Raw genomic sequence first — 15,603 nt, 5'->3', positions numbered from 1 at the left:
AGGGCTCCCACTGACTCTACATGATGGTGAGCTGTATAATTATTTCATTATCTATTACAATGTAATAATAGAACTAAAGTACACAATAAATTTAATGTGCTTGAATCATGTTGAAACCATCCCCCGACCCCTGGTCCACGGAAAAGTTGTCTTCCATGGCCAAAAAGGTTTGGGATTGCTGGGCTAGACAACTTGCTAGCTGTGTGACCCTGGAAAAGTTACCTCACTTCTCGGAGCCTCAGTTTTCTGTTTTCTTCTTCTATAAAATGAGGGAAATTGTATTAAACTGATCCTGATGATTAGATACAATAATGCATGTAAAACTGGGTATCTGGTAGCCAGCACTCATTTATTTTCTCACAACTTTTCTCAGACTAAACTGTCATATCCACTACTTCAATGTGTCAATTACTCTTATACATTTCACTAGGACAGAAAGATTGTATTTCTTCCCTGGAGCCTAAATAGTGTTTAAAATAACCAAATCACTAGAAATGGATTTGTCGGTCTGGGCTTGCTGAACTCTTAAGAGGAGTAAGGGAATTCAAAACAAAAAAGACCGCAATCAAATGCAAACCCAGGGCTGGACATGGTGGCTGACAACTGTAAACCCGGCATTTTGGGAGGCCGAGGTGGGCGGATCATTTGATCCCAGGAGTTCTAGACCAGTTGGGCAACTTGCCAAAACCTTGTTTCTATCAAAAATATATAAATTAGCTGGGTGTGGTGGCGTGTGCCTGTAGTCCCAGTTGAGGCTGCAGTAAGCCATGATCACAGCGCAATACCCTGTCTCAACAACAACAACAACAACAACAACAACAACACAGATCTGGCAGAAGCTGGAGCTGCAACCTTGATTTCAGCAAATCTGGAAATCAGGGCTCAGTAGGCATGCCGGGGTGGCCTCCATCGCCTCCTATTAGGTTAGTGACAAACGTGCTGGTCCTGGACTCAGGGGATACTTTGCCCAGGTTTCAGGACTGTGGCTGTGTAGCCACCCCTACAGAACACGCTAGCCTCAGACAGGGCACAGGGCACTCCTGTATTAAATCAGATAATAGTAGTTTTCCCCCAATTTGCTGGACTGTGAACAGAATGTTCCTCAAAGTTTTCCTTCATGCACTTTTCATCAACTTTTGTTGCCTGCTCTTCCTTGCCTGCTTATGAGTAGTCGCCGTGACAAAAGGAATTTAAAAACTGCAAAATAGCATTAATGGATAACTTGACAGCAGCTGATGAACTTCATTGGAGAAGTTCATTTTAATTGCCAAGTGCTGTTTGCATTCAGTTTAGATGATGAAAATTAAACACACTAATTTGTTTCTTTCTGTGAAGAGCACTCTGACTCCCAGGCCCTCTGCTTTCTCAGTCTGAGAACTTTCTTTAGGCCCCTGGTCTGAAGGTAGCTCTAAGCAGCCTTAGGGTGGACTAGAGATTCTTAGCAGAACTAAACACAATGTAGACTTTCTATTTTTGGTCATGCTGACCCCAGTCCCCATAGGGGAAACTGAATAGTTGCTTGGCACACATTTTATCAATAGCTGCTCCAACCATTCCAATTTGCCTCGGGTTCCAAGGGTTTCCAATTGATACAAATAAATCTTCAGTAGAAATTACTTCTACCCAAGGACTTTTGGAAGTTTCATTTCAAGGTTTATAAACCTTCTGGTCAAACTGTCACTGTCTGGCCCTGGCTCTTGCCTGGATTACCGAGACAGCCTCCTAAATAGCCTCCATTGAACATTCTCGTTCCCCTTCAGCCTATTCTCAACCCACCATCCAGAGTCACACACACACAAAAAACCTAAATCAGACTGTGATTCAAAATCCTACCTGGCTTCTGATCTCTCAGACTAAAAGCCAAGTGTGAAACCCCAGGGCTGCCATCCACCCTTTGCCGTCTGTGGCCTCCTGACTCCCTTCCTACTGCTCCCCACCCCTCCCACTGTGCCCCAGCTGCACCTGCACCTGTAATGCCTGCAACACACCTGGCAAACTCCTGCCTGTGTGGTTTCCTCTGCCAGAGTACTCGTCCCTGATACCTGCTTGGCTCACTCCCACACCTCCACCCAGTGCTATTCCCTGGCAGCCCTACCTCCACCCCTAGACTCCCTTACCCACCTTGACCCCTTAGCCCTCATCACCTCTGCACACACTATGTACTTTATTTACTTGTTTATTTTCTGCCACCCCCACTGGAAGGCAATTTCCCTTAAGAGGTGAGTATTTGTGTTTGTTTTCTGGTTCACGGATCCGTGAAGACTCGTTCAACCTGTATTTATGGAATACATGACAAAGTCCTGCTAACCCATGCCAGGGGCTGCCATGAGAATCCTGGACACGACGACTTGCGTGATGGCTTGTTTCGCAGCGTTCGCCGACTCTCCCAAGCGGTTCCCATTCTCATCTGTGATAGGAATGCCAACTTTGAGTTCCCTGCAGAGCAAAACACACGCAGAGAGCTCTACCAATGCCTTCAAGAAATGTCCTGAAATAGTACTCTACAGGGAAAGAGCAAACTCTACTTAATTCAGATACCCACTCAAGTGTCATTTTTGGTACTGAACACATCTTTTTTTTTTTTTTTGAGATGGAGTCTTACTCTGTCACCCAGGCTTGAGTGCGGTGGTGCGATCTCTGCTCACTGTAACCTCTGCTTTCCGGGTTCAAGCAATTCTCCTGCCTCAGCCTCCTGAGTGGCTAAAATTACTGGCTTGTGCCAGTGTGCCTGGCTAATGTTTGTACTTTTAGTAGAGCCTGGGTTTTGCCATGTTGACCAGGCTGGTTTTGAACTCCTGACTTCAGGTGATCCACCTGTCTCAGCCTTCCAAAGTGCTGGGATTACGGGCGTACGGGCATAAGCCACTATGCCCATCTGACACATCTATTTTTAAATACCATGGGAAGTTTAATCCTCCTTTGATAGAAATAAAAGTAAAACAACACTAGTAAACTTTTAAAACAGGTGTACCCTTTTCAGTAACAACACAATTCAAAGAGTGGATATGCTAACTTCAAGAAAAATCTAATTTCGATGCTCATGTGCAAATGTGAGCAACTTTCCAAATGAGAAATAGATATAAGACACAGCATTATTAAGTCAACTAACTTAATATGCTGACGTGGAAAGAGTCACCTGTACATGGCCCTATTGTATATTTATTAACTACTTTTACTAAACACTCTAAGTGTAACTCCGACCGTTACCCTGTTTTTCGTTATCCATTCCAAAATGCTTTTGTTGTTCTTTCTTCTCCTTTAATTTTTGCCAGTTCTAAAACAATACTTCCAAAGATACAGAATAATCTTACTTTAAGCCCCAAGAGAAAATTCTGGAGGAAAAAAAGGGAATCTATTTTAGAGAATAAATTTTCTTTGGATAGACTGTCTTTGTCCAACCCAAGCACAACTCAATGTAAACTTCAGATCTATCCTTTACAGACACAGAAAGACTCTTTCAGCACTAGCCCCTTCCCCGCACTCCTCAGCCTGCTTCAACAATTAGCAACTCATGGCTAAGCTTGTTTTATCAACAAGCCCATCCTCACCCCCAACCCGTTTATTTTGAAGGAAATCCAAGATCTCATAATTTCACTGTACATATTAAAACAGATATTTGAAAGTTTCAACTAAACTAATCATTACAAGAGCCTCTCCTGTCAAGCACACATCCCTACTAAGAGTGCATATTCGTCTTACCTTTGCCTCATTAATGGAATATTAATGCAATTAGCAGCAGCTACGGCAGCAAAGGGAACAAAACGTCCTATCAGTGGTGAGACATGCTGCAGAGGAGAAAATTTCAAAAGCTTTATCTAATTTTTCCTGTACTAGTGAATGGAAATAACTTATTTCTTCTTGAACACTCTGAAAAATGCAGAGTTCTATTTGCACAGAAACTCAGGCCAAGAATACTTTCAAAACTTGTCCTAGTGGTACTTGTCTATTTCCCACATGGGTGTATTGGGACCACACAAGCCTCTAAGGCATTTTAGCTGAGTGTGGATGCAGGAGTATGTATGGGCTTTGGAGTGCCGAGAGAGAGAGATGCTCTTTCCTCCCTTCAGAGCTGTGGCCTGAGGCCCACTGCCCACTGCAATGCTTCTGGGGGGGCTGTTACGATGTGTGAACATTCAACACTTCGTACACAGAGCCAGGCATAGATCACAGTCCTGGCAGGTGTTGGTGGTGACAACTCTTCCCAAACTTACTGGAAGATATAACTACAATATGCAGCTGAAGATAAGGAGTATACAAGAAAGCCATATGACTTGAACTATTTTAAGAAACAATAGAGGGATTTAGAGCCAGACAGGTGATAACAAATGAAGCAGCTTTACTGTGGAAATAAAAATCTGAGTACCTTGGTCAATGCATTAAGTCCTAGAGCTGTTGCTACAGCACCAGTTGTTGCAGAAACGTAAGCTGTTCCCAACTCACTGAAAGAGAAAAGGATATTACGCAGATGATGAGGGCATGTCAGGAAACGCTGGTGCAACATTATTTGAAGAAATAAAAGGAAAATATAAAAGAGCATGATTCAGAATGCAGAGTCTACAAAACAGTATTTGTTATCACTCAACAAATAGAGGAATCTGGAGAAAAAGCAAGCAGACCATAAAAAATGGCATTCTTCACATGTATCTTGACCATAACTCCAAAAAAGTAGACATGTATTCTTTGAAGTGAGTTGGTTAAAAAAGAAAAATAAATAAATAAATAAATAACCATATTGCATTTGTGGGAAGGAGGGGAGTTGTGTGCAGGAAGCTATGAATACAGGGGAATGCATATTGGGCTAAATATTTGGAGCATATTTGCTTAAAAAAACTTCTCAAAATATTAATATACACTCTGAAAGCAAAAATGAGATGCTGCCACTTAAAAAATGATACCTTAACTGTATAAAAATACTGTCTTATCGTCTAAAAACTGTAATGCCCAAGCAATTCTTCTTTTAAAAGAAATTGTAATTGTGATGAACACCACTGGGTTGCAGATTTCAAGATCCTTTGTTCCATATGACAACAGCAGAGGAATATGGGTTGTCAAAAGCAATTTTAAGTGATAAAAAAGCACTTTTCTTTCAAGTGTAGTACAATTACGCTAACTAACATTTTTGGTTAACTAATCTTGTTAGCCTATTGTTTTAAAAACAGGTGGCAAAAATTTAAACTTATTGTTTTCTTTTGGGCTCCACAGATGAGCTATTTTAAAAACAAATCAGATGTAAAGGTCACACTGTCATGGTCTCCCCTTGATTTCTGCAGAGACCACACTTTGTCTCCTCTGCTTTTCAAGTTGGAGTCTGTTGATCCAGGCAGAGTAGATGGGGGAACAGCCTGTCACTTATCAGAGGCCAGACCAGTGTTGCCTGCTGTGTGTCCTACAGGGCAATGAGCTCCAGGGTGGGAAGGAGGTAGCATCCTGCTAACACCTCTAAAGGCAATGAATAATGTCTGAGAAGGCAGGCTGGAAGAAGACAGTTTTCTTGATAGAGCAAGAGAAAAAGAAACACTTAAAAGAAAAAGCTGCAAAAAGATACTACCTAATATTCTGAACAATATAAACAATTTGTACATATGTGCTTTTTTAAATAGGAGAGTATCATCACTTAATAAAATGAAGGATAGAGAACTGCAGAGAGCCGTCAAATCTCACAGCCTTACTTGACAGTGAGGGAAGCGTCTCCACTTCTGTTGGTGTAATTGACAACAGCATTGAAGGACTGGTTAATCCACTGCCAGAACAGCACAGCCGGCGTAGTCCTAAAACAGAGCCATCCATCACATACCCACCATCACTGGGACCTAGCCGCTGCACAGAACAGAAAATGTGAACAGCAGTAACCAGAGAGGAGCTGTACTGGGGAAGGGAGAAAGCTGGGACAAGGTCACAGGCTTAGGACCCGTGTGCTAGGCAAGCTTTTATCCTCTGGGATCACCAGTTTCCTTGTTCCTTGGATATAGATAATGCCAAGCTCAGTGTTACTATGAGGATGAAGTAAGGTAAAATTTATAGAGAGCCTGGCACAGAATAGACATTCAATAAATGCCAGATCCCTTCTCTTGGAAAAAAAAAGATACAGTTTGCATCTCTTTAGCCAAGCAGTCCTGGGACCTCCTATCAGCATGTGCAATGGTCTATGTCTATGCCTACAGAAATACCTTTAGTGTGCTTGTATCTACACTTATATCTATACCTATATCTGTATGAATGGAGTCAAAGGAGAATTTGCCTGCAGACTCTCCTCATTTTCTTTCTCCACCTCATTCTCTTTTGGGGCAAAGATTTAGAAAAAAAAATTGACCTCCTTCTGAATAACAAAGATGCTATTTAGCAGAGGGGAAAGGTTAAAAAAAAAAAAAGATTCCCAGAGTAGCAACATTTAAACACAGTGGAACTAAAAGTGAAATAACTTTTTTTTTTATCAATATTGAAGGAGTTTCAACGTGATGTTTTGATTCATAAATACATTGCGGAACGATTCAATCAAGCTAATGACCATGTTTGTCAATTTATGTACTATAAAATAACATTTATTTCAACAAAATTATTTCCATATAAAAATGTACTTTGAGCTTCTGTAATATTAAACAAACTGTTGCTAAATATTCATAACTTACCTGTAAAATGTCATCATACAACCTGTGATGGTCATGTTCATTGGAACCTGGGCTGACATTCTTCCTATCAAAATCATCTTCTCACCAGTGTCAGGATGAAAAGCTGAATCATAGATGTACTTTGCTCTCCACAATTCATTTTCTGTAAGACCAGGAGGAACAATTCCTTGCCTAAGAAAACAACAAATAATATGGTAATTGCTCACTTCAAATATCTCCCCAGTGCCCTAGAGACAAGTGGCTACAGGTTCTAAAAGTTTATGCTCACCTGAAACACTTGTGCCTGGAGGGAGTGACAAATCTGTTACATATAGTCAGTAAAAATTTCAAAACATACAGGACAATAAGCACTTAAAATGAACATTTCAGGCCAGGAGTGGTGGCTTCTGCCTGTAATCCCAGCACTTTGGGAGGCTGACGCAGGAGGATCACTTGAGCCCAGGAGTTCAAAACCAGCTTGAGCAACATAGTGAGACTCTGTCTCTAAAAAAAATTAAAACTAGTCAGGTGTTGTGGCATATGTCTGTGGTCCCAGCTACTTGGGAGGCTGAGGCAAGAGGATCACTTGAGCCTGGCAGGTTGAGGCTGCAGTGTGCAGTGATCATATCACTGCACTTCAGCCTGGGTAGAGCAAGACCCTCTCTAAAAAAAAAAAAAATTCAAACCCAATTCATCTCAAATTATCTGTAATTTTGAAAAGCCAGAAAAGAAATTATATGTAGGGAATAGGGAAGCTTCCAACTTTGACATATTCTTTTTTTTTTAAATTTTTTAAATTGCATTTTAGGTTTTGGGGTACATGTGCAGAACATGCAAGATAGTTGCATAGGTACACACGTGGTAGTGTTATTTGCTGTCTTCCTCCCTTTCACCCACATCTGGCATTTCTCCCCATGCTACTGAAATATTCTTTAAGTGACATATTTTATAATGCATTTTGAATTTGTAAACTCTAAAATATTTTAACCAACTAGACAAAAGTTATGGCAATTAAGAATATTAATTCATTTTTATACCTATAGACTGAAAAACGAGTTTGGAAAGAATTTTTTTTTTTTTTTAAGACAAGATCTTACTCTGTCACCCAGGCTGGGGTGCAACGGCGTGAACTCAGCTCATGGCAACCTTGAACTTCTTGGCTCAAGTGATCCTCCTACCTCAGTTTCCTGAGTAGCTGGGACTATAGGCATGCACCACCATGGCTGGCTAATTTTTTTTGCATTTTTATAGACACAGGGTTTCCTTATGTTGCCTAGGCTGGTTTTGAACTCTTGGGCTCAAGCAATCTGCCTGCCATGGCCTCCAAACTGCTGGATTACAGGCGTGAGCCACCATGTCCAGCCTCAGGAAGACTCTTGATGGAAAAAAGTTATGTACATCATTGTTGATTTCATTCTTGATTTCTTCCCTTTATCAAACAAACACATATTCATTATCAAAAATTTAGTAAATACAGAAATCCATTAGAGCAATTAAAATCACTCAAGCCTTTACCTACTCATCTCCACTGGTAATGTTTTCATGAGTGTATTTTCAATCTCTCTTCTAGGATCTAAATATGATGTGTTTACTTAAAGGCTTCACACCAGACCTGCTGCTTTATAACCACCTTCTTTATTCAGTAATATATTGTAAACATTTCTCTGTGTCTTTAGATAGTCTTCTTGGGACTCCATGTTTGGATCTCCTTCCATGAACACTCCCTTTGTGGAAGTTGTTTTTCTCTATCCTGGATTTTCCCTCTGGAGTCCCCTTCCACACTCTCTCGTGGAAGCCTGTCTTCCCCTCCTAAACTCCGTCTCTCTCTCTATTCCCTTCCACTTAATGTGGAAGCTGCTTCTCTCCCCTGGATTCCATCTTTCTGGATTCTCTCACTCAGTGTGAGAGTTAGATGTTTCTTTCTCTCTCCTTCTCCTGTTTCTCTCTCTCTCCTTCTCCTGTTTCTCTCTCTTTAAATAAATCACTTTCTACAAACAAACGAACGAACAAAAAAAGATAGTCTTCTATATAATCTATACGGGGTTGAACAGTGTCCCCCCCAAATTCATGTCCACCTGCAACCTCAGAATGTGATCCTATTTGGAAATGGGGTCTTTACTGATGCAATTAGTTAAGATGAAGTCATGCTGGATTAGAGTGGTCCCTAAGTCCAATGAATCGTGTCCTTATAGGAAGGCCATGTGCAATCGCACACAGAAGGCCAAGTGATGAAGGAGGCAGAGATGGTAGTGATGTACCCACAAGCCAAGGAGCACCAAAAAATTCCTACAGCTTCTAGAACCAAGGAAGCCCCAAGGAAGGATTCTTAGAGGGAGCATGGCCCTGCTGACACATTGATATCAGACCTCAAGCATTCATAACTGTGAGGCTCAAGTTGGTGGCAATTTGTCACGGCAGCCTTAAGAAATGAATACACCATCTTTTTAAGTGCTTCATAGTATTCTATTATATGATTATAAAAATACTGTAATATATACCAATCTCCTAGTGTTGGGCATATTAATTGCTTCTAATTTTAAACCTTCATAAATAAATCTATCCCCACATCCAAGATTATTCTGAAAGAAATGAGTACATTTGTTGGAACAAAAGCTACATAGAACATTAAAACTTTAGATATGTCTTTCATCTTTTTTCTCTACTTGACTGTGTCTTTTTAAAAAAGATCAACATCCACAGCAGCATCATTGTTATTTATGTAATTGTATATATACTTTATACACTGTAGATAATTAACCCCAATTTTTATTTTTTGGTTGTGTTATCTGCTGTCCTGAAAATTATTATTTTTATGTAATCGGATAGGAACAAATAAAGTTTCTATCTAGAACAGTTATATAAATGTGTACCCATATTTCTAGCATTCTCAGAACAGTTGTTTCTTTTCAACATTTAAGTTTTTAATGTATTTGGAATTCCCGTAATATGAAAATGTAGACTGGGCGCAGTGGCTCATGCCTATAATGGCAACACCTTGGGAGGTTGAGGGAGGTGGATCACCTGAGGTCAGGAGTCTGACACCAGCCTGGCCAACATGGTGAAACCCCATGTCTTCTAAAGAATATAAAAATTATCTGGGCGTGGTGGCAGGAGCCTGTAGTCCCGGCTACTTAGGAGGCTGAGGCAGGACAATCGCTTGAACCTGGGAGGCAGAGGTTGCATTGAGCTGAGACAGCGCTGCTGCACTTCAGCCTGGGCAACAGGAATGAAACTCCATTTAAAAAAAAAAAATGTGAAACTTGCGTAACTTTTTCTTTTGGCTGGCCTGCAGCAATTAAGAATTTGTGAATACTAGTGTTGATTTATAGGCTTTCTATTGTGTTTCCACTTATCTACACATTCTGCTGCCAATACCCACCATTTAAATTTGAAAGTCAATTTTAATATTTGATAGAGAAATCGTCCTACACTCTATTCTTCTTTTTCTAAAATGCCTTAATGATATTAATTTATTCTCCCAGGTAAACCTTAGAATGATTTTATCCATTTTATAGGTGATCACAATTGTATTTTGACTGAAACTGTATTAATCTGGGGAAAACTGATACCTCTACAATCTCCAGCCTTTCTACCCTACTGCACATCTCTCCATTTACCCAAACTTATCATGACTCCAAGTGTTTTCATCATCGATGCAAATTTATGGGTACGTTTCCTCCCAGGTACTTTACATTTTTTTTTTTTTTTTTTTTTTTTTTTTACTTTACATTTTTTAAAACTGTTCTTATGAAGTGAATAAAAAATACTGTCTAATTGCTTGTTGCTGGTATACAGAAAACTACGGTTGTTTTGTGTCTATTATAAGTAGTCTCGTATTTTTATTTGTTCTCTGGTTTTTCAGTTGATTATGGTCTCTGATTTTTTTCTTTTTGAGATGGAGTCTGGCACTGTCACCCAAACTGGAGTGCAGTTGTGCAATCTTGGCTCACTGCAACCTCCGCCTCCCAGGTTTAAGCAACTCTCCTGCCTCAACTTCTAGAGTAGCTGGGATTACATGTGTGTGCTACCACACCCAGCTAGCTTTTTAATTTTTAGTAGAGAAGGGATTTCATCAAGTTGGCCAGGCTGGTGTCAAACTCCTGACTTCACGTGATCTGCCCACCTTGGCCTCCCAAACTGCTGGGATTACAGGCAAGAGCCACGGTGCCTGGCTGAGTATTCTCTTAGATATTACATACATTATGAAAAAAAAAAAAGAAAGGGCTCACGTTCAAGTTTGGGAAAAATGATTAAGCAGCTTCATTTTTACTCCTGGACTTTTTGGAAACTTTGAACAGTTTATAGAATGTGACATTCTCAAGAGTGGAATGTGAATTTTCTCAAATTTGACTACCAAAGCCTTCCTCCTTTCTCTCTCCCTCACTCGATCCCTCTCTCCCTTCCCCTGCTTCCCTCTTTTCTTTCTCTAAGTATTCCATTCCTTTTCTTTCTTTCTTTTTTTTTGAGACGGAGTTTCACTCTTGTTACCCAGGCTGGAGTGCAATGGCGTGATCTCGGCTCACCGAAACCTCCGCCTCCTCGGATCAGGCAATTCTCCTGCCTCAGCCTCCCGAGTAGCTGGGATTATAGGCATGCGCCACCATGCCCAGCTAAGTTTTTGTATTTTTAGTAGAGACGGGGTTTCACCATGTTGACCAGGATGGTCTCGATCTTTTCACCTCGTGATCCACCCGCCTCGACCTCCCAAAGTGTCCATTCCTTTTCTTTAGAGGTCTTTTTGGGAAGTTCAGCTCTAGTGTTCCATTATTTCATGCATTGCTCACTACTGATGTGAGATATGCATTCTTAATAATTAAAGAAGTACTACACATTATTCCTAGCTGATTAATTATTTTATGGGAAATAGATATATACTAATACCTTCTTTTGGGCATCTATCAAGATGTGGCTTTTTTCCTCTGACATACTGATGTAATAAATTACATTAATAAATGTCCTAAATAAATATAAATCACCTTTCGTTCTTGGAATAAATTCTTCTACCAGTTCATGTTTTAACACAAGGGTGGATGTCATGTGTTGGTGTTTTACTTTGTATTATCCATTTGTAAGACAGGCCATTATTTTCTTTTTGTATATTTTTTATCATTTATTATATCAGGGTTGCAATGAATTGGGAAGCATTTCCTTTTTTTCCTATGATCTCATAATATTTAAAAATTAAATCAGCTTTAATGAGGTATAATTTAAATACCATAAAAGTCACCTACTTTAAGTGCCCAACTTGACAAGTTTTGAAAAAATGTGCTCAGTGGTGTAACCACCCCAGAACTGTGATATAGGGTATTTCCATGTCCCTAGCAGTTCCCTTGGGCCCTGCTGGAATTATTTCCTCACTTCCTGCCAACCAATGAATCTAATTTCTAACACTATATTGCCTTTTCAAGAATGTCATACAAATGGGCTCATAGAGTGAGTAGATACATATTTTGTGTCTGACCTCTTTCACTTTGCATAATGCTTTTTTGAGATGCACCCTGTTCTTTTTATGAGTTGGTTAATCCATTTAATGGATGGATGTACCAGTTATTTATCAATTCTTTTTAGTTATTCTAAAACCACCTTTGCAAAATTGTAACTGAGGAAATTATGACAGTGAAGGAAATCAGACCTAACCGACTCTTGCTTCTAACCCTTAAGCTGTTCTTGTTCATTCCTGGGCACAGGCTGAACTAACCTTGGGAAGGAGTTCAGTTCATAGTTTGAAACAAAATTGGTAACAGCCTCTTCCTGAAAAGAACCCCTTATTGCCTGGGGTCCAGTCTGTCTTTGCAGGGCTCCCAAATTGGCTACAAAATTAGAAATTATAGTTCAAGGGTTATGCAGTCTTTGACTCCAAGAGTCGGAACCTCCCCAAATTGCTCCTGAGGGTAACATCACTGTATTGTAAAACCTAAGATCAGTGCTTGAGCTATTTTGCAGACCCTGCGCTTTGGATCAGCTGACACCACCCAGACCAGTAATCTGGCCCAACCAGTTCCATCATCACATCAGGAACAGAAAATATTAAGAAAACCTCACTTTGACCCCCTTTGATTCCATCTCCAACCTGATCAATCAGTACTCCCCACTTCCCAAGCCCTTACCCACCAAATTATCTTTAAAAACTCTGATTCCTGAATGCTTGGGGAGTCTGATTTGAGTAATAACAAAACTCCTGTCCGCCGTACAGCTGGCTCTGAGTGAATTACCCTTTCTCCATTGCAATTCCCCTGTCTTGATAAGTTGGTTCTGTCTAGGCAGGAGGCAAGGTGAACCCACTGGGTGAAATAGGTGTGAAGTAGCATCTCCTTGTGGATTTGCATTTCCCTAGTAACTAATGATGCTAAGCATCCTTCCATATGCTTACTTTCTATTCCTGTATTTTCTATAACCAAGTGTCCTCAGTCTACTCAAATCTTTTGCCCATTAAAAAAAACTGGGTTGGTTAATTACTGAATGATATAGTTCAATTGATACCATTCAATATTGATAGAGTTCTTTATATCTTCTGGATACAAATCCTTTATGAAATACACATTTTGCAAATATTTCCCTCCAGTCTGTGAATTGCATTTTTACTTTCTAAACAGTGCCTTCAGTCATAAAAAGACTTTTTACTTTTGATGAGGTCCAATTTATCAGTGTTTTTCCTTTCTTTCTGTTTCAATTGATTATTGTTCATTCTTCTGTCTTATCTAAGAAATTTCTGTCCATATCACTGGGCTCAGTGGCTCATGCTTGTAATTCTAGCACTCTGGGAGGCTGAGGTGAGTGGATCACCTGAGGTCAGGAGATTGAGACCAACTTGGCTAACACAGTGAAACCCTGTCTCTACTAAAAATATAAAAAATTAGCTGGGCGTGGTGGTGCATGCCTGTAACCCCAGCTACTCAGGAGGCTGAGGCAGGAGAATTGCTTGAACCTGGGAGGTGGAGGCTGCAGTGAACCCAGATCGTGCCACTACACTCCAGCCCGGGTGACTGAATGAGACTGTCTCAAAAAAAATTTTTTTTGGCCCATATCAAAGTCCTAAAGATTTTCTCTAGAAGTTTAATAATGTTAGCTGGTATACTTAGGTCTCTTATCCATTTAAAGTTAAATTTTTTTTTACAGGATGAGGTAAGGATCAAGATCCATTTTTTATATAACAATCTAATTTTTTCAGAATTATTCATTGAACAGAATATCCTTTCCTCATTGAATTATCTCCCCTTTGTATAAAGTCAGTTAACTACAGATGTTTATGCCTATTTCAGGATACTCTTCTGTTACACGGATCTAAATATGTCTCCTTACATCAATGCTAACCTACGAGAGCTTTATAGTCAGTCTTAAGACCAGGTAGTGTAAGTTTCTCAACTTTATTCTTTTTCAGAATTGTTTCAAATATTCTAAGCTCCCTGTATTTCCATATAAAGGTTAGAACTCGCTTGCCAGTGTCTATAAAGAGCCTGCTGGAGTTTTGATGATTACAATGAATCTTATATCAATTTGGGAAGAGACGACATCTTAACAATGTTGAGTCTTCCAGTCCAGGAACACTGTATATCTCTCCATTTAAAAAAAACCCCAAGCTTTGGTTTTTTTCTCTCTACTTTGTCTGTGTGTATGCCTGTGCTGGTGTACAGGCATTTTATATATTTTGTTAAAGTGATCTCCAAGTACTTAATATTGTTGTTGCTATTGAAAATGGCATTATTTTAAAAATTTCAAAATTGTTAATTGCCACTAGACAGAAATGAAATTGAATTTTTGTATATCGATCTTGTATCTTGTAACCTTACTAAACCCACTTATCCTAGTTGATTTTTTGGAAAATTCTTCTTTTGTTGTTGTTGACACAGAGTTTTGCTCTTGTCACCCAGGCTGGAGTACCTGGTACCATCTCAGCTCACTGCAACCTCTACCTCCCAGGTTCAAGTGATTCTCCTGCCTCAGCCTCCCAAGTAGCTGGTATGACAGACATGTGCCACCACGCCTGGCTAATTTTGTATTTTTAGTAGAAACAGGTTCTCACCATGTTGGCCAGGCTGGTCTTAAACTCCTGGCCTCAGATGATCCACCAGCCTGGTAAATTCGTTCTATATAGATGATCACGTTTTCTGTAAATAAGAAAAGTTTTTCTTTTTCATTTCCTATCTTTGTCTTTTTTGAAAAAAATGTTTAAAATTTCTCTTATTGCCCTCGTTAGAAAGAACCTCTAGCACAACACTGAGAAAAGTAGTGACAGCAGAAATCCTTGCCTTGCTCCCCAGTCTCAGGAGGCCTGTGTTCATAATTTTACCATTAGGTTTGATGTTAGTTGTAGGGTTTTTGTAGACGTACCTTCCCCTTCTATTTCTAGTTTTCTGACAGCTGTATCATGAATGGATGTTGGAGTTTCGTCTGCTTTTTCTGCATCTATTGATATGATAAAATTGTTTCTGTTTTAGTCTACTGATACAGTGATTTTTAAATGTTAACCTACTCTTGTGTTCTTGTCATAACTCCACCTGAGTTCTGCTAATTTTGGGTACTGCCCTTTCTGGGTAGATTTAATTTGTTAAATTCTGCTAAGAACTATAGTGTCTATGTTTATGAGGGGTATTAGTCATTTTTCCTTTTAACCCTTTTTCTGATTTTGCATCAGGGTATTTGTAGCTTCATGAGATGAATGATGAAATGTGTTGACTCTTCTACTTTCTGCAGGAGTTTGTGGTTTGACACTCTTCTTGTGAAAAAATTCTCTCTTTACCTGTGTAAAGCCATCTGGCCTTTGAGATTTTTGTGGGAAAGATTCTTCTTTCATTACTATCTTGCTATTTATTTTTTGTTTGTCTCATCTCCTCCTCATACCTTTTTTCCCCCTTTCCCTGCCTCCCTTAGGATTGAGTCAATTTTGGTAATCTATATACTGTATTCATAGAATGTTATATATTTCACTAAGATTTTTAAAATCTTTAGCAAAAAAGCTATATAGTAGGCTTTATTTTTATATTCTATTTCTCTTTTAGGT

General features: G+C 39.6%; 1 protein-coding gene across 6 annotated transcripts in view; it reads right to left on the bottom strand.

Moving 5' to 3' along the window:
- The window catches only part of SFXN1 (sideroflexin 1), a 47,749-nt gene that overhangs the window by 14,276 nt on the left and 17,870 nt on the right, over window positions 1-15,603 (bottom strand). For 4 of the 6 annotated variants that reach the window (XM_008990561.5, XM_017969663.4, XM_002744535.7 and 1 more), the window contains 5 exons: window positions 6,627-6,797; window positions 5,670-5,768; window positions 4,364-4,439; window positions 3,700-3,785; window positions 2,309-2,436 (listed from right to left, as the gene is read on the bottom strand). In XM_008990561.5, the coding sequence (XP_008988809.1) occupies window positions 2,309-2,436; window positions 3,700-3,785; window positions 4,364-4,439; window positions 5,670-5,768; window positions 6,627-6,797 (560 nt within the window). The remainder of the gene's footprint in view (window positions 1-2,308; window positions 2,437-3,699; window positions 3,786-4,363; window positions 4,440-5,669; window positions 5,769-6,626; window positions 6,798-15,603) is intronic. The other 2 variants (XM_054251851.2, XM_078364585.1) reach the window with 1 other exon arrangement.

The sequence above is a fragment of the Callithrix jacchus genome, chromosome 2, assembly GCF_049354715.1.
Source record: "Callithrix jacchus isolate 240 chromosome 2, calJac240_pri, whole genome shotgun sequence".
NCBI classification, from domain to species: domain Eukaryota; kingdom Metazoa; phylum Chordata; class Mammalia; order Primates; family Cebidae; genus Callithrix; species Callithrix jacchus.
This window is presented reverse-complemented; position numbering and strand designations above follow the sequence as displayed.